The 21,871-nt window shown below is 41.8% G+C and overlaps 1 protein-coding gene and 1 long non-coding RNA gene across 2 annotated transcripts in view; one reads left to right on the top strand and one right to left on the bottom strand.

The window, feature by feature from the left end:
• Positions 1–20,837, top strand: part of LOC130162862 (protoheme IX farnesyltransferase, mitochondrial) — a 34,391-nt gene extending 13,554 nt beyond the window's left edge. Inside the window, exons 5-7 of the mRNA XM_056366709.1 lie at positions 11,519–11,589; positions 16,335–16,567; positions 19,672–20,837. Of these exons, the coding sequence (XP_056222684.1) occupies positions 11,519–11,589; positions 16,335–16,567; positions 19,672–20,105 (738 nt within the window). The 3' untranslated portion in view covers positions 20,106–20,837. The remainder of the gene's footprint in view (positions 1–11,518; positions 11,590–16,334; positions 16,568–19,671) is intronic.
• Positions 12,540–14,496, bottom strand: LOC130162864 (uncharacterized). Its single transcript, XR_008826313.1, has 2 exons — positions 13,222–14,496; positions 12,540–13,032 (listed from the first exon to the last, which is right to left on the bottom strand). It is a non-coding gene; the product is annotated as an uncharacterized LOC130162864 (long non-coding RNA).
• Positions 20,838–21,871: the final 1,034 nt, after the last annotated feature.

Genomic DNA, 21,871 nt, shown 5'->3' with positions numbered 1-21,871 from the left:
GCACCTCTATCCTTTAAATATAGGTTGTTCTTAACAAGTATGCATTACACTTCACCTCGTCTATTCTGTTGTAAAGTGCTCTGTGTTGGCTGAGCATTATGACGATATCACATCTTTACCAGCCGCCTTTAGGTTTAGACTCCCGTCACTACTCTTTAGTTTGGGTAATTGTTTTTGTGCTTTCAGCCTTTATTACTTGAAATTTTAAAAGGGATCTGGACTAGTCTCCAGTGACTGTTATGCAAATTATATTTCCTGACTTTTAACTGCCACCCAAGTCCTTATAATGTAATCACACAGGATATCCCAAACAGTTGAAAGAGCTCAAAATAGTCTCATTTAAAAGCAAAAATATTCATAATAGCTATATTGTCGTGACAATTGTAATCGTGGTAAGACTCTTCAGCGTTAGGGGCAGGTGACACTATATTTAACGTTGTTTGACTTTTAGAAAAGCTTTCCTACTGTAAATATAGCATTGCTTCGCATTTTTCTGCACTATATGAATCTGCAGTATGTCTCCTGCCAGTGGGTTTCATTATAATACAGGTTCATGAAAAAGTTGTGTTCCCTCTCACAAAGTTCTCTTAATGTAGCTGCTGATGCTTTTCAGAGGTGAACCTTAGTTAATTCATTGGAATGCATTCTTAGCCACATTATATCTCTTCCTGTTATTTGTGTTATCGTTGCTTAAATGCATATGGACAAAGGGTGGAGGTGGTTTCACTGTGTATGTTACAGGTACACCTGAGGTGATTAGATAAAGCAAACTGCACTGCCTGGACAGTATGCCTGTTCCACTGAAACATGCATTAATCTAAGCTTTGAAAGTTTCTGTAATGAGGCAGTGAAAAGACCTGTTTCCCAACATTAATAGTTTTGTGTGTTAAATCATTAATTTCAGTCCAAAGTTTTGGTTGATCTGTTAATTCATCCAGAGTTATGTATTTTACATCACACAAGGTTATGTTTTGTTGAGGGGTATCCAGTGATGTCAGATTATGTGTCAGGCAGTCATAGTGAAAACAAGTGTGCATCATTGGTCTAAGCAGTGAGTGACCAGGCACTGTCCAGGTGAGGGAGGAAGGATAAACTTGGTGCACTCATGGCTGTTATCCGTCTAATCTTATATTAATGTTTGTCTGTTATTCATTGAAAGCTGTCTGACTGGTTCCAGTCGGGTGAGGCTGAGAAGATAAAAGGCCAGAGCTATTTTTGCTTTTTGGCTCTTTGTTTTTGTTTTTTTTTTTTCCCTCAGTTTTAGGTTATTTTTGTTGAATTTCATTGGGTTAATTTTTGCTGTCAATTCATTAATATTTTTTTGATACATGCATATGAGCATGGACTCCTGCCCTTTCATGCCTTTCTTTTATATGGGGTGGCTGCATTACACAGGCGCAAAAGGGCTAAGTCTGCCTTTGTGTCTCTTCTTGAGCGTAGCACTACTTGTGTTCTGTCCATGTGTTGGTCCACCTGCGCTTCACCACCAGTCATTCCTCTCTCACCTGCTGGGTTGGGTGTGGACCCTTGTCTGTTTGATCTGCAGCCATATGATGGCATGGCAGTCTGTATGTCAGACTTTGTCATGTAGTAACTGTTGATTACTGCTCACAAGAGAGATCAAAGTGTGTGTCTCTGGGTGTGCAGCTAGAACATGCATTACTAACTCTGGTTCTGATGCCTTTAACTGCACCTATCCCTTTCTACTCTGTATATGAGGCAGTGCTTTTTTCTCTGTAGCTAACCCCACCTGAGGATCACAAAGGGATTGTAAAACCACACTTAGTTTTTTAATTCTTTGTTTATGTCTACAGAATAACACTACTTTACCCCTCTGTGCTTTATGTCTTAATAACTGTTTTCTCTCAATACCACGGCTCCTGTAAGCCAGCTTTTAGAAACATTGCTGCATCGTCAGCAAACGGAAATGACACATCTACTGTAAGTGTGGCTGTATAACTCCACTCTGCTTTGAAGTGGCTTCTGTCATTAAGGCTTTGTTGTTTTATACATTCCCTAAATTACTGGCTCAAGGTAAACTGCATTTTATTTTTCCATCTCATAAACATGTTTGGACCGTGTGATAAAAGAGGCCTTGTATGATCATTCAGACCCAATGCTGCATTCATCCTCTGGAGCATTGTCTGCCTACCCACAGGCCTCCTGAACAACAGCCATGAACACACAAAAAGCCCTTGAAGCCTCATGTCACGTTTGTGTTTTACTTACTGAAAACTATTAATGTCCCCATACAGTCACTTATTCAAGTACCCATTGCTGTCTACCTATTCATTTTACACCCACACAGCTTTAATCCATATGAGAATGATAGACAGCTGGTTGTATGCCCATTACTCTGAATGTCTTTGTTTAACTTACCCAGATCCAAGGGATTAAACATTTCCGCTGTTTGAGATGTGCTTGTCCTACTGTGTGTGTGTGTGTGTGTGTGTGTGTGTGTGTGTGGTGTGTGTGTGTGTGTGTGTGTGTTGTGTGTGTGTGTGTGTGTGTGTGTGTGTGTGTGTGTGTGTGTGTGTGTGTGTGTGTGTGTGTGTGTGTGTGTGTGTGTGCGCGCGCGTGCGTGCGTGCGTGTGTGTTTGGGGGGGTATCCTATGTTTTTGCACTTTTCTCCTGCATCCAGACCTTTTTATCTGTATGCTTCTCCTGTAATAATTGCTTATGAGGAGACAGGATGGGTGGGGCAAGAGTGCCTCCAATTTCACCAGCCCACAGTTTTAATGGCACTTTACCACTTTGAAATTGCTTTCTTTGTTTAAGAGCTATGCCCTTTATGCAATATGCTGTAAGGCAGACAAAGAATTGTACCTTTTAAACTCAGCTTTAAGAAGACTGACAAAATGATGCTCCTAGGAAGCAAATGCCATGACATGGTTGAGTTAATTTTTCTTTAGATTTCAGACACCATCACCTCTCATCACCTAGCCTACTACAGTCTTTGTTTTAGACTAAATAAACCAGTAAATTGACATTTTCAGATATTAAGTTGGAAAATTGAACCATTGTGGTCCAGTGTTCTGTCAATAATCTCTGCTAAACTAGTGTCATTCTTTGGCTACTTAGCTCTGAGGAACTGTCCCAGCACTTAGGTTTCCCCGCTCAGACACACTGGAAAGTGTGTCACACCACACCCTGACAGGAACAATTTCTGTTACGTTCACGGTACAGATGGTTGACAACTCACTTCTCGAACCCTTCGAAAAGCTAACTGGTTGCCTTTCCACTTGAGGGGATGGCGAGAGAGGCGAGAAGACACTGAGAATATGGTAGAGAGAGGGATGGGTCTCGGGGGTAAAGCGCTGGCAGACGAGGAGGACAGACTCTGACAGGAACTTAGTTACCCTGTTCATACAGTCTCCTCCCATTTGCTCCAGCAAACAAGATTGAAACTCATGGATAAATTATTTACTCCTGCTGCTTTTTTTTTTGCCACTGTTTACTGTCTGCTCCCTTGTGCTGGGTGTATCAGCAAATGTTCTGCTTCCATATAAACATAGTTCACTTTTTTCCTTATTCTGTTTCCTGTCACTCAAAAGCATGAAGCTAAGAAGAAGAGTGTTAGCACACCAGGAAACCGCAACTCTTTCTTGTTTATAATCAGGAAATCCAACAGTTGGACGGTGTTTCTTATTTTCAAACTAATGGTTGAGGAGTTCTCCCTTCTACTTCATAAGGTCATTTACCCTGTGCTCTTTTTGTCTTTTCCTATTTGGGTCAAGAAGGAAGTGGTTGTCAAGCTCTGTAGGATGTGATCCAGTTTTATAGTAGGTTTGCTTCACTGTAGAGAGTGAAGAGACAAAGTGTTTTAAAGAAAAGTTCTTTGCACATGTATCACATGAGAATACTTTCCTTACAGTTTTTCTCATGCCTTGTCCCTGAACGTGAACTGCTCTGCACCAACCTGAGCTGCATGTGTGTTATCAGAAGTGTAGTTTACAGAACATGTTAGTGAGCAGAAAGGGAGGGAGAACAAAGATGCCGATTAAACAATGTAAAGCTTGTGTTACTTTGTGTTTACTTAGTAGGATCTGTGGGAAGTTTTCAGAAATTACTTTACCTTGGAAGAAAAGTAGGCAGCATGAAACCTGTGAGCAATGTCCCAGCAAGCCAAAGTACTTGATAGAAACCGGAGATAAAAAAAAAGAACACATACAAACTGAATAATCAGGTTTGTTATAGTTTACTCATAATGTGGCGTACGTGTTGTCAAGTATCAGAAACTAATAAAATAGATTAATTTCATGTTAAATCCTGCAAATCACAGCTGTCTGTTCTGCTCTTTACATTACATGTCATGACAGGCATCTTGAGGATTACCTAACAGTTTAGCTTATTGAAAGATTAATAGGTAGTTGACCTTCATCCAGAATTTACATGTAATGTCTTTATAAGGTAATGCTATGAGGAGTGGGCAAAACACTGGTTGCACACAGATCTAGACCTCACTGTGTTGCTGTCTTCTTCCGAGGGCCTCATCATTTCGATTTGAAAGGCTTGTTGAATGAGCCTGTCGAGATGAAGGGGTGGATTTTGCCACGGGTCACTGCTGCAAATCCAAATATTCCAGAGGTGCTGATGGCTGCTGTCATGTTTGAGAGAACAGTGAGGGCCTTCATATGCATCCACTCCTTATCACCTCTAACTTCCAAAGAGTGCAGTTCTTCCCGATCTTCAGGGACCAGTCATATCACAGCAGTATTAACACCCTCTGCAGTCTCCTTGTGGTCGAACACAGCTGTGGAAAAAAAAAAATCTAAACACTCACATTCTCTCAGACATACACACCGTCATGCACCCAAACTGTCGAGAGGCTTTCAAACTGCTTGTCATGTCAGTCGCACCCTTGCAGTTATTTGCAAATGCCCACTGATGGTGGAAAGGACTGTTTATTTCTCTTTAAACAAGTGACCACACACGCACGCACACACACACACACACACACACACACACACACACACAGAACAGTTCTATGTATTCAGCTTTCACTGATATGTTTTCCCACAGTATGCAAGACTGAATGGAAAGCACTCAAGTGTGTGCACAGTTAATGGTAATCAGAAACTGGAGTGATATGCCCTCATTAGTAAGAGCGTTAACTTATCAGGCGGAGACTGGAGATATGGCTGGCCAGCTCTCCAACAAAGGAATTTGTCTTGTTTGCACAGTTGATATGTTTACAGTGGAATGAAAATGAATGTGTCAGCTAGCATGGCCCAGTGTCTGGCTTTTTGGCAAATGATACCAAACCATTTCTCAAGATTAATATTCAAACTTCAAGCCATTTCACCAAAGGATTTAGCTACAAGGTTTATCCAGAGGTTCTACATTGTGACATTAAATAAATATAACCTGTAATGAAATATATCTCGTTCCAAGAGAGAGTTTCTTGATCCATAAGACCTTAAGATTTGTTGTCATGCTCACTTCCATCCACCGTGCGTATGGCTTGTAACCGGAGTCCTCCCTCACACTGGGAGGCACTGTGGCTTGGTCACGATGCAGCATAAATGATGAAAACAGTGATGTGATACGACACACAAGACATGCATGATGAACTATGGCATTACTTCTAAACAAAAAGGCACATATTCCCCCAGGCTTCCTGCCTTAGTGGTTTAAGACGGTCTTCTGTGCGGAGCAAAAATAGACGACGCTCATTTATCTTTAGTTTTGCACCAGAAACTTTTCTTTATGGAGGTAAAGCAGCAGCTGCCAAAACCTCCTTTGATCAGACGAGCTGGAAGAAAAGCAGTGTAAGATTATTCTCTACCTTTAGCCCTTTGTTTTTCTCCATTTTCAAACTTCATCCTCTTTTTGTTCCACCTCTCTTTCCCTCACTTCGTGGCCCAGGCAGCGGCAGTATAGCATGCCTCTGCCTTGCAGTAAGCTTTCCCAGATCCTACCCATATCTTCACAGGCAAAGGGACTGATTATCGGCAGGGCAGAGGTAATGCAGCTCTGCACGGCATTAATTGGCTGATTAACATGAGGACAGTTTAGCACTTCACTGTCTCACACTCAGGCCATTAATCAAGAGAGAAGCTGTGCCAGCTGAACTGCTGCCAAGTGCTCTACACAGACCACTATAAAGAGAGGGAGAAGATGTGTGGGTACAGCACACAGCTGAAAGGGAGACGTGATCCACTCTTTGGCCAGACAGAGTATTGCAGCCTCCAGCCCAGGAAGAACCAAAGGAGACTTTAATGTATAGCAGCAGGATAGTGCAGTTCTGGTATTTAGAAGACCAAGAAGTATGGGTAGTTTCAACTTGTCTTTTCTTTTGAAGGTCTGAAGAAAAATGTAATGATTCTGTAACCATGCATGAGTCACTGTACAGACATGAGAATATGGACTTCTCAATTGTGATAATATGTCTGGATCATAGGTTATATGATTTTGTTTGTCCTGTTTTTCTTGATTTTCTCTCTAATGAATTAAACAGTGCAAACAATCTTAGCTTTTCATGTCTAATCACACCAGATGATCCCAGATCATATCATCACATCAAAGCATCGCAGAGGGCAAGGAACCCCCAAAACATCTGCCAGCTGTCCATATGCAGCATTCCAGACCCAGGCATGCCTCCTGTTTGTTCTTTCACCTCCGCTGCAGATACTGTGAAATAAATATTGCTCTTTTCTCAGTGACGGAAATGAATAGATTGAACTGTCCTAAGCATCTAATGCCAAAATTCTAGTTGTTTTTCTGTAGAACCCTTAGATCTGTTTGTATTCTGACTTTTCACCATCCAAATATCTGATTCTATACTGGCTCACACTTCTAGCTGAATCCAAATCGTGGCACACATCTCTACTGGTGTGCCGTTTATACCAGTTATAAACAACCAACCACCCATCCCTAATTACAATGCACAATGTGTGATCACTGTCTGCAGTCAGCCTCCCCCTCTTTCTACTCTTTATCTTATGTTTCCTGCTTTTTAAGTTCATCTCCCGGCTCCCTAATTTATTCTCTTGCCATTAAGTCTTTTTCCTATTTCTTAACACCTCTGCTATCCACACAGACGCTCACACCGGTTCATGCTAACAGTTTAATAAGTACCTTAGAAGTGTTTAACAGGTTCTTCAGGGAACCGGTGCAAAATCACAGCATTGCTCACATAGTTTCAAGACTATTCATTTGACTCCAGAGACATCAATAGCATTTCAGAGACAGAGCAGCAGTCCCATTTCTACCACAGAAACACCTTGAAATAATGCTGATCTGCCTTACTAACCTTTTGTGTTGTGACTAGTCAGAATGCATGCCTCTCCTTTCCTTTCATTTGACTTCAAGACAGTGCGAATGTCTGCCAGGACCATTGAATTGACTTCTGAGGACAGCTTAATCTATGTAAATCTTTGACTGCTTGTTTGTCAAGTGGCTGATCAGAGACCGTTCACAGTTGGTGTTGAAGGGGCTTTGAGAGCTCTCGAGCTTTTTTAAGTAGACTTGGCTCACGTATCAGAGCACCACCCGAAGTTTGAGTCTTCCATTCTACTCCAGCGTGCAAACAGTTGACATTCTGACAAGTGATGACTTGGTCTTATTGTTGGGTTTAGCCCATGCACCTGGGTTTCCCTCGGCAAAGCGAGAGAGACGCGCTGTTTAGGCCAGCTGATGTTTCTGTGAGCCAAAGCCATACAGCTGCTCAGCTGTGTGTATTCTTGATCCTGTGTTTAAGCACACTCCTGCCTCTCGAGTAAACACTGTAAATGCACGGTGTGCAGTTACTGTATCGCTGCTCTCCGACCTTCACTGCACTTCCCAGTGTTGTTTTTGCTGGCAGATCGGAGGTGTGCTTGTCATGCGGGGTTGGTCAGGCAATCCTTCTCCCATGGGGAGCACAAGGAGTGGCTGGTGCACAATCAAAGTATAAGATTTTCAGTTTTTCAATCTGGTTCATTCTCCTCATTTAAGAAGTTATACAGGTGAACTTCACAACATCCAAGTGGGAATAAACAAACATTTTACACACTTTTGTCAAATCTATGCAGCCCTTAAAGTCTTAATTTACAGTCATCAGATAGACAAAATTTATGACGTTACCATAATACAAGCCAAGTTATCTTCTTGAGCTTCCACACAAGAATAGGAAATGCAGCCTGTTATCAATTCAGCCCTGGTGGTTGGCGGTGGATCACGTTCTGTCTTTGATAGCTCGGAGGGTCTGGCAGCTGAACACCCCCTCTTCTTTGCTTCTCACTTTGGTCTTGCCTGTTTTCAGTCCTCATCATCTGGCAGATAATTGCCCCTACAGTTATGGGTTTTGTGTGTGTGTCTGCATGTGTGTTTGTGTCCATAATTGAGAGCAGCAGCCAGACTCTCCATAACTTCCGGTTAAATCGCCAAGGCCACCTCTGTGCATACTGTGAGCTGATCCATGATCCTTGGGTTTGGGGTTTGTATTCGATCCTGGCAGGTTTGATTGAATTGTATCTTATCTGAAGCTCAATCCATTTTCAAACCTTTGTTTTTACACCACCTATGAAGAATGCCATATTTCACTCAACAAATATGCCAGCAGTTTCAATAATATATTATTATGAATATATCATATGAAGATATCATAACTGAATATTAGTATATGTTTATGATGGAAACCAAAGAGGCTGTTGGAATCATGTTCAAACCCCAGACACTCCTGATACTCTTCTATTTTCATCTATTTACAGATATTATTATATAAGTACTCTTGTAAGGGAAAAAACAAATATGATCTAATTTTTGAAAGACATTTTTATTAAGATTGTGATAAATAATTGATTATAATATTCAATCAAAATTCTGTAATCTCTGAAATTAACAGAAGTTGTTGCTATTTTTTTTTTTTAATTTTTATGTATTCATCAATTTTTTCAGGCTTGTTGAAAATTGTAAATACTATTTATTATTTGCCTATAAATAATAACAGAGACATTAACAATATTATATTCCACATTCATCAATATTCATGAGTATTTTGGGGACAGGCCGAATTTTTTTATATTTTATTAAAAACTCATCAGCATTTAGTAAAGACATTGTAACTATACACTGGTATATACTGGTCTGAAGAGTCTTACTGGAGATGGATCATATTACTAAACACTCTAACCACAGAATGTTGTGTCAACTCAATAAACTCAATGCAGGCGAAGACCTGTGAAAATCCATCAAATTTAAAGTGAGGCACTCTGAACCATTGCAACCTCTAGACCTACCTGTAGCAGCACATGTGCATGCACACAAAACACAAATGGCCCAGTTATTTTAATGCCATCACTGTAACACATGGCAGTGTTGGGCGGAAATAATGACATGGGCCGAGAGAGCCACTGATGCGAACCAGATGAGGCACTCTGACTTAAAAGGCAGAGAGGGAGGAACAAGAGCAGAACTGGACAAACTGAATTGACAGCACAGTGCACACAGTGAGGTGGGCCGCGTGACTTAGACATTCACATCAAATGATCCGTATAAACACACGACAGGTTCACCCAAACAACGGTGACATTGTAGATATTGTGTCTTAAGATACTTTTTTCCCTCTGCAAGCTTCTTCTTTGGTCTTATTTACTATACAGGTGCATTATGTGCCTGTGGGGGCACAATGCACAGAGTACTGTTGTGCACACTATCAAGGTTTGTCTTTTTTTTCTTTTTACATGTGTGATGATGTTATTGGAAACTAAGTGGATCCATTTTATGTGAGCAGTGTTGCAGCGAGCTTGGCCCTGGGCCTGCCTGAGGCCTGGTTCAGCACTGCTCTGCTTTGGCCCGGCCACAAAGTGCAGTTCTCTCTCATGCGGCCCCTGACCTCCTGACGCATTTCCTGACCCAGGAAATAGAATTAACACCTCAGTCTGGGCCTTGAGGTCCCACAGCCGCATACACAGCTGTGCATTAGCTTGGCCCAGTCCAGTCAGACCCAGCTAGCTAGTGCTCTATGACAACTGACGCTAAGATGGAAAAGGGAAGCAGGAGATTTTCTTTGGAGCATATGAAGAGAGCTCATTCCACTGCTAATTTTAATGTCTTTTGTTGGTTGAGGAGTTTTAGTGCCGCTGCAGTTTCAGTAGTAACTACAGCCAAATGACATACAGCAGAGTCCAGAAGTCTGAGACCACTTCCACATTGACTTGAATGACTGTTTCTTCAAAGGCTCTTTTATTACGTCGCTAATTTTACCTCGAAATTAATGCAAAATAAAAGAACAATTTCACTTTGACTAAATGCCATTATGATCCACTTCTAGCCCGACATCCTGTGTAAGCTCTCTAATGGCTCATGCAAATCACAGTGAGATGTAATGTTATAACCGGCAACCCAACAGCCCAGACGGAGATTCTGGGTTGGCATTTCTGCAGAGTCATTTTGTGGTGTTGTTGACTCTCTGTTCTCAGAGGTTTAATGTGCCTCCCAAATTCCAAACCTGATGCAACCTCATTTAAAAAGGCCAAAATTCAAACTTAGCAACCATATTTGATCATTTCGTCTGTGCTCAGTATTTGGATTGCGACTCCAAGTCACAGTCGAGTAATGTGAGATATCTTGTGCATCAGACCTTAATGGTGCAGCCCACGCCCTAATGTTCTTCAAAATAAAAATCTATACAATATGTAATGCAATGCCTTCCACCAGGAGTTCTTTAATAATATGGTGGCTTTCCGATGTCATGAGTGCAGTAAATCTAGGAACTGGGGTTTAAAAAGAGAAAAGTGGATTATCTGTTTATTAGACATTTTATGTGAACCATATATCAGAGGAGATGGATCTTGATATTCCGAAGTCTTAAGTGCTTTATCTGTTTTCTTCATTAGTTAAAGGCTCTTATGCAGGAAAGGAAATACACACATTTATGTGAGTTTTCTCGCATACACACACACACACACACACACAAACACACACACACACACACACACACACACACAGATTAGCCAGTTCCTGCATATAAGCACCCCATGTGTTTGCATTTAAGTCACACATTGCCAATCTCATGGGAGCACTTTGAAGCATACTCCTCCAGAGCAGATCATAAAACAGGAGTATAAGTAGTTTTTCACATAGTTGTATCCCAGAACACCCCACTACCACCACGTCCCACTCCCACCCAACAGCTCACTGCCTCCACCTTCCACCTCCAGTCTACTTACTCTCAAAGGTGCAGGGTGAGCATTTGGCTCGGAGATTTGCTGTGACCATGTCTTAAGCGAATCCCCTCACTTGGTTTCTCTCCAGATGTTGTATAGAAAGACTCACAGAGCAAGCAGTGGTGGAACGCTCCCATCTTTTCTCTTGCCTATATTTGTTTGCATCCTCAGAATTATTGCAACAGAAAAAACTGTTGTCTCAATACTGTTTTACAACACAGTGTGATGAGTTTTCATTGTTGCCTGCAGTATGTGGAGATATTACATTTTTTTTGGTATGAATGTGTCTTGTCTCTGGAACAGTAGTTGTCATTGTGATGTGTTTGTGTGTCTCCTGTATTAACCCTCTTGCTCTTCTGTCTCCACAGTACTTTGAGGTGCCCTTTGACTCCAACATGAACCGTACAAAGAACCGTCCACTGGTCAGAGGACAGATCAGGTACAGTTTTCTGTCTTTGTTCTTATTTTACAGCATTTTTCTCTTTAAATACTTGGCATAGCAACTCCATCTGCACTATTTACTACTTTAAAAAGATGGTGAAGAAGGACTGGCAAGAGTGCAAAAGGAGAGAGGGGCAAGAGCTCAGCATGAGTTGGAGTTCAGTTCGGTGCAGTGCAGTGGCACCTTAGCAACATTACGTGTCAGCTACTGAGCCATCCAAGCTGCCTTTTGTACAATCCATACTGGACGAATGTCAAAGTCTGCCACTGTTGCCTTGCCCACTGACCTTATCCAGTATTGCTGTGGGATATTATTCTAGGAGTGAAACATGACATAACAGCTTGTGGTGTCAAAGCCTGTGTGTTTTTGTTGGCAATATTATAATGAAGAGTTAATCTTAAATAAAACAGTAGCACCGAGCACACATCCGGTATTGATTTACATTCTGCACTTCTGTTCCAGCTTTAGTTATTGACTTATTATGGCACTGGGACAGAGCAGTAGCTGTGTGCGTGAAATAGTGGAAGACAGACACCGAAGCTGCCAGTCAGAGAAAAGCATGCCAGCAGCGTCGATCCTCTGCGTTACACCTGCCAGGTGTAATGTGAGCTTGTTAGCAGGTTGAGAAGGAGGAGGGGCGAGGTTGAGGTTAGGGTGTAGTTTACCCGACTACCCCTACTTTGCTACCTCCACTGCTTAGATGAAAGATAACCTCTGCATTGGTACTCAGTGAACTGGATGCATTGCCATGCTCCTGCAAATCTTTGGGAGACTGCCACCCTTCAACAGCAGACACACACACACACACACACACACACACACACACACACACACACACACACACATTCACTGATTCATGAACCACAAAAACAAACCAACCACATGTCCTCCTCACCCCTTGTCAGTGTTAGGAAATCCTCTGCATTTCACTCTTACAGGAAACACCCTACCTTTCATTTCATTTTTATTCAGGAGGAACAAAAACAAACAACTTGTTGACATAAGAGGATGAAACCCCTTTCACTACCAGTTCAATTCACATGCAGCCAGCACCAGGAAGCTAAATACCTCCATTGCCTGCTAATATACACCAGTAACGTAGTCACTCTATGACTGAACAGCCTGTTAGTGTCATAACTGGGCCTTGACCCACAGCTATCTCATCCCAGTTTCAGGAATTCTCCATTGACATACTGTTTAAAAGCGGCCTCTCCTGCTGTTGAGCTGGTGATTGAAGATGTTCTCCGACTGTCTAAACACAGCCTCTTCTCTCCGGCTTTTAGTGTGCCCCTGACAAAAGAAGGTGTGTGTCGGTCTGTCTGCGAGACACACAGAAACTTTATATCCCTCGCTCTGTGTCTTTCCCTCTCTTCCTCTTCTTTCTCCCTCACATATACAGTCTTGCGTAGAGACAGCGAGCAGATGGGAGGCTGGACTGTCCTGTCAAACAATTCATCAAAAGGCCATATTTTACACATTTTCCATTTTCCTGAACGAGGCTTTTTATGAGTCAGATGATGTTCCTCCACTACATCTGCCTTACTGTGGGAGCCTGTCTACCCAGTATGATGTTAGCAATAGTTTGCCGTTTTATGTCGGGGACTTACAATAGTGTATCATCTTTCCCACCTTTTATTGTTCTTCTGTAAAATGTGGACCACAGTCCTCCATCCTTTTGTTGTGGTTTTGCAGAATTTGAGGCTTCCACATGTGGTGATGCTGAATAGCTTTCAGCTTGGTAAGAGCAGGCGCACACAGGATTAGCTTTGGTCTCTTACTCACACTGCAGTTGTTGAGTGGAAGATAGGTAAGATTTGGGCGTCACGACTGTTAACCAAGTAGGACCTGGTCAGTTAGTGTTGACAGCTAGGAGATGTTAGTGAAATAATCTTTTATCGGAGTTGTATTTACTAGCTGTCTGGTGTAGGAATGCGCGATATAAACGACATACGATATAAACGATAAAAAAATGGCCTACGATAGAGATTAGAATTATATCCCCTATCACGATAACGCATGTTGATCACGCAATCACAAGGCATACTGGGTGTACCTTAATGGCGATTTTACTGCTCCACTGACACCTTTTTTTCCTCATAAAAAATAACCTCACGATCGGAGAGATACACTAAATGATGTTATTCATTCTGTAATGTAGATATAATAAAACCCCAAACTTATGTCTTACTTAATAACATAAAACGAAATTCAATATAGACTGATCTGTTTATTTAAATACATTTATATTTATTTAGATTGTGTTATATATACTTATAACATGTTGCAGCCCCAGAGGAAACGCTGTTGTTCAGTCCAGTAAAAACATGAAGCTTCATTTTACATTCAGAAAAACTAATGTTGCGGCTGCAGTTGTTAATTTCATCTGTGAAACCAACATTTATCTTCCAAAAGGGATTATATTACCCAGCGGTAAATTTCAGGCCAGTTCATTAGATCGTTTTGTCCCCGGGATGATGGCGGAGGTTCACCGAGCCGGTGATCATGTCCATAGTCCGGCTGCTTATAAGCAGCTGCTCCCGGTCTGTGGATCCCACATCTCCGAAAACGTCGGACAAAATTTCATTAAATATCCAAAGTGGTTCAAAGAGCTGCAGGTCCGTTCATCGGATCGCTTTCCCTCCGGGATGACGAGGGAGGTAGACCCCGGCTATCATCTTCGTACTCCGGCTGCTAGCTGCTAGCTGCTCCCGGTCAGCCATGTACCCGTCTGCAGGTGTTTCGTGTTAACTGGTGCCTTTTTCACATTACATTACGTTACACGAGATGAATGAGTCCTTTGAATGCAATTTAACTTGCATACACGATTAGATATTACACATATTATTAAATAAGACCAGTTTTAAATGTGCAACATTTATGTTTACAGAATACTGTATGATTACAGTGGGGCACAATAAATGTTGTATGTCTACATACTGTGTTCTATGTTTTCTTTTTTAAATATATTTAGCAGTTTAGTTTTCCTCAGGGTCTATGTAACCTGTTCTGAAATTATTCTATTATATAATCTATGTATCGTGATACATATCGTTATCGCAAGAGGCTGCTGTGTATATCGTGATATGGATTTTTGGCCATATCGCCCATCCCTAGTCTGGTGCTTTCAGCTACATCTCATGGTATTCATGAGTGGATGGAGTTTGCTTTATCAAGAAAACCTTTTCAAAATGACTTTTTCCCAGGTCAGAAATTAACTTTAACATTCAACTTTTTGTGATTATGTTTTTTTTAATGACTGGAAACATGACTGTCTAAATCATGTAGAGGGAAAATTTTTTTTTTCATGGCTGGAAATGGAGAGGAAACTGTGCAGTGTGCTGTGAAGGAGAAGTATTTTATAATTCAGTTCATCTAGCTCTTGGTGCGGATACGTTAACTTGTCTACAGCTGTTTACCATCTTATGCAAATGTAGCATTTTTCCTCCCTTTCTTTGCTTTTTCCACTCTTTGTTGCTGTTTTGGCTACAGAACTAGCCCACTGGTCTTTTAGAGAGTTGTTCTCTGTATTTACTCGTCATTTAATATGTGCTCTCTTCCGGCTGTCAATAAAAAACAATTCTGTGTGTATTTGAAGATATAGTAGTTATGTTTCAGTCTAATATTCAGAGGTTTCTATAAACTCTACTCCCATACTTCCCAGTTATACACTCATCCCTGAACGCACTGTGTTGTTTAGGCTTACACAGGTTCACTGCAGTTTCTTACCACTCAAATATTTAACAGGTAACTAAGTTTTAAGTGGAATCTTCCTGTTTCTTTAACTCAATCTCAAGTGTTTTACATAGGGATCCATGGCCTTGATTGTGGTCTGACCATCTGCCCACATCTCTGGCTTTCCGTATTGACTTTACCTACCTGACGTTATGACTGCGGCTGTGTCAGACTGTAAGCAGAGGACAGTAAACCTGCCTCAGGCCATGTGACGCACACCCTCCATGACCCCCACTGAGCCAGCCCACAGACAGACTGTCAACAGCCCATAGCCAGCCTGCACGGCCCCACCTCAGCCCACATAAAACAGACATAACACCACTAATCACATTAATGTACCAATCTCCCTGCTCGGCCACACCACCAAAATAAAAGCCCTGTTTGCTTTTTGAAGAAAAGGCCTGCATTTGGTCAAGATTTTAATCTACCCTCTCTTTAATTTATGGAGCATTTACTGGTGAATTTGAACCAGACCTTGCCATCACTGCTTTCAATAAAAGATGAGGGGAGGAGGAGGGGGAGGAGGCGGAGAAAATCTTCATCCGGCTAAAAGCCTGAGCCACTGTGGTTTTCTTCAGCTAGTTTTGATCTCCGGCGTGTGCACATGCTCTTCATCTTGCAGGGCTACTTTTATCCCTGACAAACTCTTATCAGATGAGCTTCTTCTAAGCCTCCCGTTTTGAGACTCAGCCATGCACGGCTGCAGACTGTCAGTGTGTGGCCCCCATGGGTCTGCACGTGTGTGTGCTCAACATGTTTGGTTATCATTGTCCTATCTTGTGTCTGCACAGGCCCACAAAACTTTATCATCCTGTAGTCCCCGTGGCTGTGATGGACTTTTGTCTGTGCCTGAATCAGTGTACTGTAACTTGCCTTTTATCAAAAGCAAAAACATCAACCTCATCTTGTATATTTGCTTTTGTATGTTTTTTTTTGTCTTGCTGATTAGACTGGCTCTCATATCCTCTCCCTTTTGTCTCTTTTTTCTCCCTTACATGTTCCGACATCAGTCCCCTCCATGCCGTGTCCTTCGCTCTGGCCTGTGGAATTCCTGGAGTCGCTCTGCTCACACTGGCTGTGAACCCCTTAACAGGCTTCCTGGGTGCCCTCAACATCTTTCTCTACACCTGTTGCTACACACCACTCAAGAGGCTCAGTATCACCAATACTTGGGTGGGGGCAGTGGTGGGTGCGATACCTCCTGTCATGGGCTGGACGGCTGCCACAGGTTTTCTGGAGCCAGGTACGACTCACTAGCATAGCTGGAGATATGGGGTGTTAGTGGATTTGTGTAAATGTGTAGAGGCTAGTGCTGAAACAGGAAAGTGGTTTAGAGAAAAGTATTCAGTTGTGGGGCAGCTTTAACATGCTGAAGTCATTTATCAAGCAAAGAAGCCAAACATTCACTGGATCCAGCTCCTTTTGCTTCTCTCTGTTTTATATCAGTGTAAATTAAATATTTTGGGGTTTTGGAAACAATTTGAAAACATCACTTTGAGCTCCGAGAGAGTGAAATGGACTTTCCACTGACATTTGATAAAACTAAGTGATAGATTAAAAAAATGATCAACATATTCATTTATTATGTTATAATCCTTAATTGATTCAACCACAGTAGCACTTTCACAATTTGTTTGATCTTATGTATCACTGCATTTATATCTCACCTTTCAAATGTGTGAGATACAAACATAGCATGTTGTTGTGAACTGAACGCCCATGCTATTTCCTCAGCAGATACTGTGTAGGACAGAGAACAGCTGCAATATGTAAAATTCATACAGCCATATTTGTCTCTCTAGAATGGCATTTGAGTTTTTTTCTTCTTTTTTGATGGAGACATTAATAAATATTCAATTTCAGCTGTTAATCAAATACTCTTTGTGTCCATTTGGTATGGCAAACAAGTAAAAAGCTACAGTGCCATTGTTCAAAAGTATCACATTATAATTAAGGTTTAATATTAACTATGCCAACATCACAATCCAGTGTCAAATATATATTTTCTAGCTGTAATTTATGGTCTCTTCTATTTAACACAACTCACATCTTAACAGTCTGTGTCAGACTTCATTAGATCAGGAGTTAAGTTTCAATTGAAGCTGACAGATAATTTATCTGCATCAGTACTAATAATCAATTTATTGTTTACGTCATTTTTTAAAAAGCAAATATGCCAAAAAACTGACTGATTTCAGCTTTTTAAAGGTCAATACTGTATTTGCTTTTTGTCTTGTATGATAGTAAATGGAGAATGTTTGGGCAATTAATGAATGCTAGAAATAATTGTTGCAGCCATAGTTGACTCACGTTGCTGTTTTCCGACTCTAACGCCTTTTGTGAGTTGTTGTACTTCACTGGGTTCATCGGGACCTCTTACGTCACACTACATAAAGCTTTATTTACATATGGCCCAGGATCCCTGTAGTGCTGTTAGTTGTGCTTGTTCCTGGTGCCTGTGGAGTTTGAATGCACTTATTGTGAGTGGCTTTGCACAAAAGCATCTGCCAAATGAATGTAATGTTAAGTTAGTGAAGAGACAGGCTGGGGGGCTTATCCAGCTTGTTTGGTGGACACATTAAGTGATCTGTTATGGCAACTGTATGAGATGTGTTTCATCATGTTGCTGCTGTATCCCTGAGGAGCGCTCATACAAGTTACTGTTTATGCTCCAAATATTTAGTGGGCTCTTACAACATCATGTTTAATGAATTTACTGGCTTTTGAGTTCTATTCCATTCAATTGCTGTTTATTTTAAAAGGGCCTCTGATTCCATGGCATCTCATCCTATTCCAGTGTTTCTCCTACTTGCACCTAACATAACATTTTTCTTCAGAAACTCATGTTAGGCCTGTATTATTTTACACTATGAACACTTCATATCAACACCCTTTTCTCTCTACCCACTTAAATTATTCTTCTACTCTTCCTCTATCGCTCTCACCACCACCCTCTCCTTCTCTCCATTACTTTACATCTCTGTGGAGCTTGCATTGTGCTACTTCCGCCTTCTCTCTCTCTCTCTCTCTCTCTCTCTCTCTCTCTCTCTCTCTCTCTCTCTCTCTCTCTCTCTCTCTCTCTCTCTCTCTCTCTCTCTCTCTCTACCCAACCGGTCAAGGCAGGTGACCGCCCACCCTGAGCCCCGTTCTGCTCAAGGTTTCTTCATCTGAAGAGGGAGATTTTCCTTGACTCTGTTGCCAAGTGCTTGCTCATGGTGGCAATTGTTGGGTCTCTGATTGATATTATAGAGAGTTTGGTGTAGACCTGCTCTGGAGGAGGAGTTCACATGAAATGTTAATGGCATTTTAACCTGTGGTAAATTAAAGAAGCTGCTTCTGTAATAGACAGTGATATTTTGCAGGAAAACCATGTGACCTTGAACGTCTCTTTTTAAACGTTTTTAGAGTAAAGCAGTTGCACAATACAATTTATTATTTCAATTTTTTATTCTGCTATTGTTGCTGGAATTTTCACCTCTTCACATTTTTCTCTTATCATCAACCTTATAAGCAGGTGAAACTGTGCCAGAAATCCCTACTCTGGTTTTGCAGTTAAAAAAAAAAAAAAAAAAAAGACTAGTATGTGTGTTAAAATCATGAATGTGACTACACATCAGATGAGGATACGCAGATAGACCAGCAGAGACACAATCACCTGGGACATAACAAGACATTCTTCAAGATGATGCGTGGAAACATAACTCCCCCTGTAACCACTAACGTCTGACTGACAGAAATATAATCAGTAACTTTTTTTGATTATCAGTTCATCCTTTCAGTTCAGCATTCCACACAGAAAAGCCAAAAATTCAGTGTTTCTGGCTGCTTCTTGCTGCTTTTTCTCTGTTGAATATCTTTGGGTTTTGGACTGTTGTTCAACAAAACATCTTCACCTTGGAAGAAGTTTGCAGCTGTGATATAGGAAAAGCACAGAAGTCTGAATATGAGATTACACATGAAGATACAATGCTGCTGGTTTTCTGGCAGTGCAGTGTTTTGTTGAAATAGTAGTTTTCTGTTTTAAAATGGGCCAATGTGTTAATGTGGACCTCTGGATGAAGCTAGTTTTTGGAAAGTCCAAAGCACTTTTCTGAATATTTAATAATTTTTTGAATAAAACAAAAGCTTTGTAAAGTGTTTGTTTATGGAAGTTATGGAAGTAATGTCTTTTATTACCAGTCCAAGATTAACAATCACAACGTTTCAGCACTTGTCCTAATAATTGGCAGCCGAGTGCGAGTTAAAGAAGCAGCACGATAGTCTGACTCCCTCAGACTCTGCAATCTGCGTCATTTATCTTCTCCTTCCTCATTCTTTTTATCTCTCCCTCCATTTGACCCCCCCCAGGTGCTTTGTTGCTGGGTGGTTTCCTGTACAGCTGGCAGTTCCCCCACTTCAACGCCCTCAGCTGGAACTTGAGGGAAGACTACTCCCGCGGCGGTTACCGCATGATGTCCGTCACCCACCCTGGCATGTGCAAGCGTGTGGCCCTGCGCCACAGCTTGGGTCTGATCGGCCTGTCGACATTAGCGCCCGTGCTGGGCGTCACCACCTGGACCTTCCCCCTAATCTCCCTCCCCATCAACCTGTACATCAGCTACCTGGCCTTCCGCTTCTACCGCAAGGGAGACCGCAGCAGCGCCCGCAAGTTGTTCTTCTGCAGCCTGTGGCACCTGCCCATGCTGCTGCTGCTGGCGCTCACTTGCAAGAAGCCTCGCAGAGACCAGACGGACGCGGGTCTACCTCCAGCTCCTTCTTTACCACTCACACTGCAGAGCTAACTAGTTTCATAGATGCCCCGACACCTCTAAGACTCGCCTAGTGTTTTCCTCTGACCACCCATCATGCTTGGTGGGGGCTGAGTGATGGACACATTATTTTACCTGTGTGTTTAATTCGAGAAAGCGGTTCTCACTGCAGATCAGAAAATGAAATGGAAATGATTCGGATTAAAACGGCTGATTTACAGAAAACACACTGAATTATTACATCACGTTGTAATCATTTCCATGTGTGTGTGCTGTATATATTCTGTATTTATTTACACAGGGGCCCTCCGGTTCCTCTCCATGTTGTACGACTGATGTTAAATGATCTTGTACAGTGTAAATTGCTCCTGTGGATCCACACAGCAGTACTGTCTGCAGATGACCCCATGCATTGTATAAATGCAAACTAGAAGGTGGACATGAAGACATCATGTAATCAAAAGATTTCTATTAGATCATCAGTAAGAGAGAGTATGAAAATAGGACAAATATAAGGTTATTCTGAAGCAGCTGCAACACTGCACCTGATATCTGGTGATTGTTTGACTTTTACTTGATCCCTGCTACTTGACAGTTAATAAGCCTCATTGTATTTTGCGACTGAGCAAACGCACTGATGGGTCTTCACTCATTTACATAATGTGTTCTTTCAAAACGGTTTGCCTGCACCACAACAAAGGGAATAACCCTGTAAGAAACACAAGGGTAAATGTTCTCTTAACAATAAACACATCGTGATTGTAATTCTGTCTTCTGTGTCATCATTTACTCATTCACTGTTTCCACTTAAATATCAATTTGACGCCCTAAATGGCGCGTGAGCGGCTGTGTACCTGATGTAGACGCCTCTGCTCTCTCATCAGACACACACAAACCACTGCCACGCTTCGTTAGGTGCTGGTGCTGACTCAGAGTACATGTAATATTTGGATTTAAGTTTCAGTTATAGCCTTTGTGGATATGTTCAATTTAAGCACAAATCACCATCCCTCCAATAAGCTCTATTTAACAGGCCACCTCTGCACCTGTCAGTCAACATGTGCTCCCCTTCCGCCCCTTTACCCCTAGTTTTGGTATTTGGTTACATTTCCATCACTGCACTTTGGAGAAATGAGCGCCCCCACCACCCTCCCTTTCCCCTTCCCTTCGCTGCCATCCTCCTCCCCCTCCACAAAAAGGGGGGGGGGGGCTGTGGGCTGTGGGATTTAGCCAAGGCCGGGAGAACCTGAAAGGGCTCGGCATCCTCGTAAAGCGTCTGACCGGATACGGAGTTTCATATCAGAGGGTGAAAGGGGGAGTGATGGAGCCAGCTGTTACAGTTGGGAGAAAAAACACACACACAACCTGTGTGGAGATTGAATGTCGTCGCCAACCTCCATGGCCCGGCGTGATGGCCCGCCATGGTTTACAACATCCGCTCCTAGGTGCAGGGGCGACTCTGGAGCTGTCTTGTCTTTGTGGTGTTATTTCTACTTCTGATGCCGGTGGTTGATGAATTATATTGAATGTACACACACAGCATTAGGGCTTTAGCTAAGATTTCAACTGTTGCTTGATTTACTAAACCGCAACGTAAAGAGGCAACAAGAGAGGTCGAGCTAAATTCATCCTTTGAAATGATCATTATTCAAACTTAACTGTGACGGTCTCAGATTTAGAGTCAGATTTAAACATGAGTTGTTCAATAACTCATACAACTCATCCACTCATAAGTCTGATTCACTTTTTGTAACTTCACTTGGATGTTTGAGCTTCACTGTGCAGATTGATGCATGTGC

This window comes from Seriola aureovittata, chromosome 21 (assembly GCF_021018895.1).
Source record: "Seriola aureovittata isolate HTS-2021-v1 ecotype China chromosome 21, ASM2101889v1, whole genome shotgun sequence".
Lineage (NCBI taxonomy): Eukaryota > Metazoa > Chordata > Actinopteri > Carangiformes > Carangidae > Seriola > Seriola aureovittata.
The sequence above is the reverse complement of the archived record's forward strand: the minus strand, read 5'-3'. Positions and strand labels throughout refer to the sequence as shown.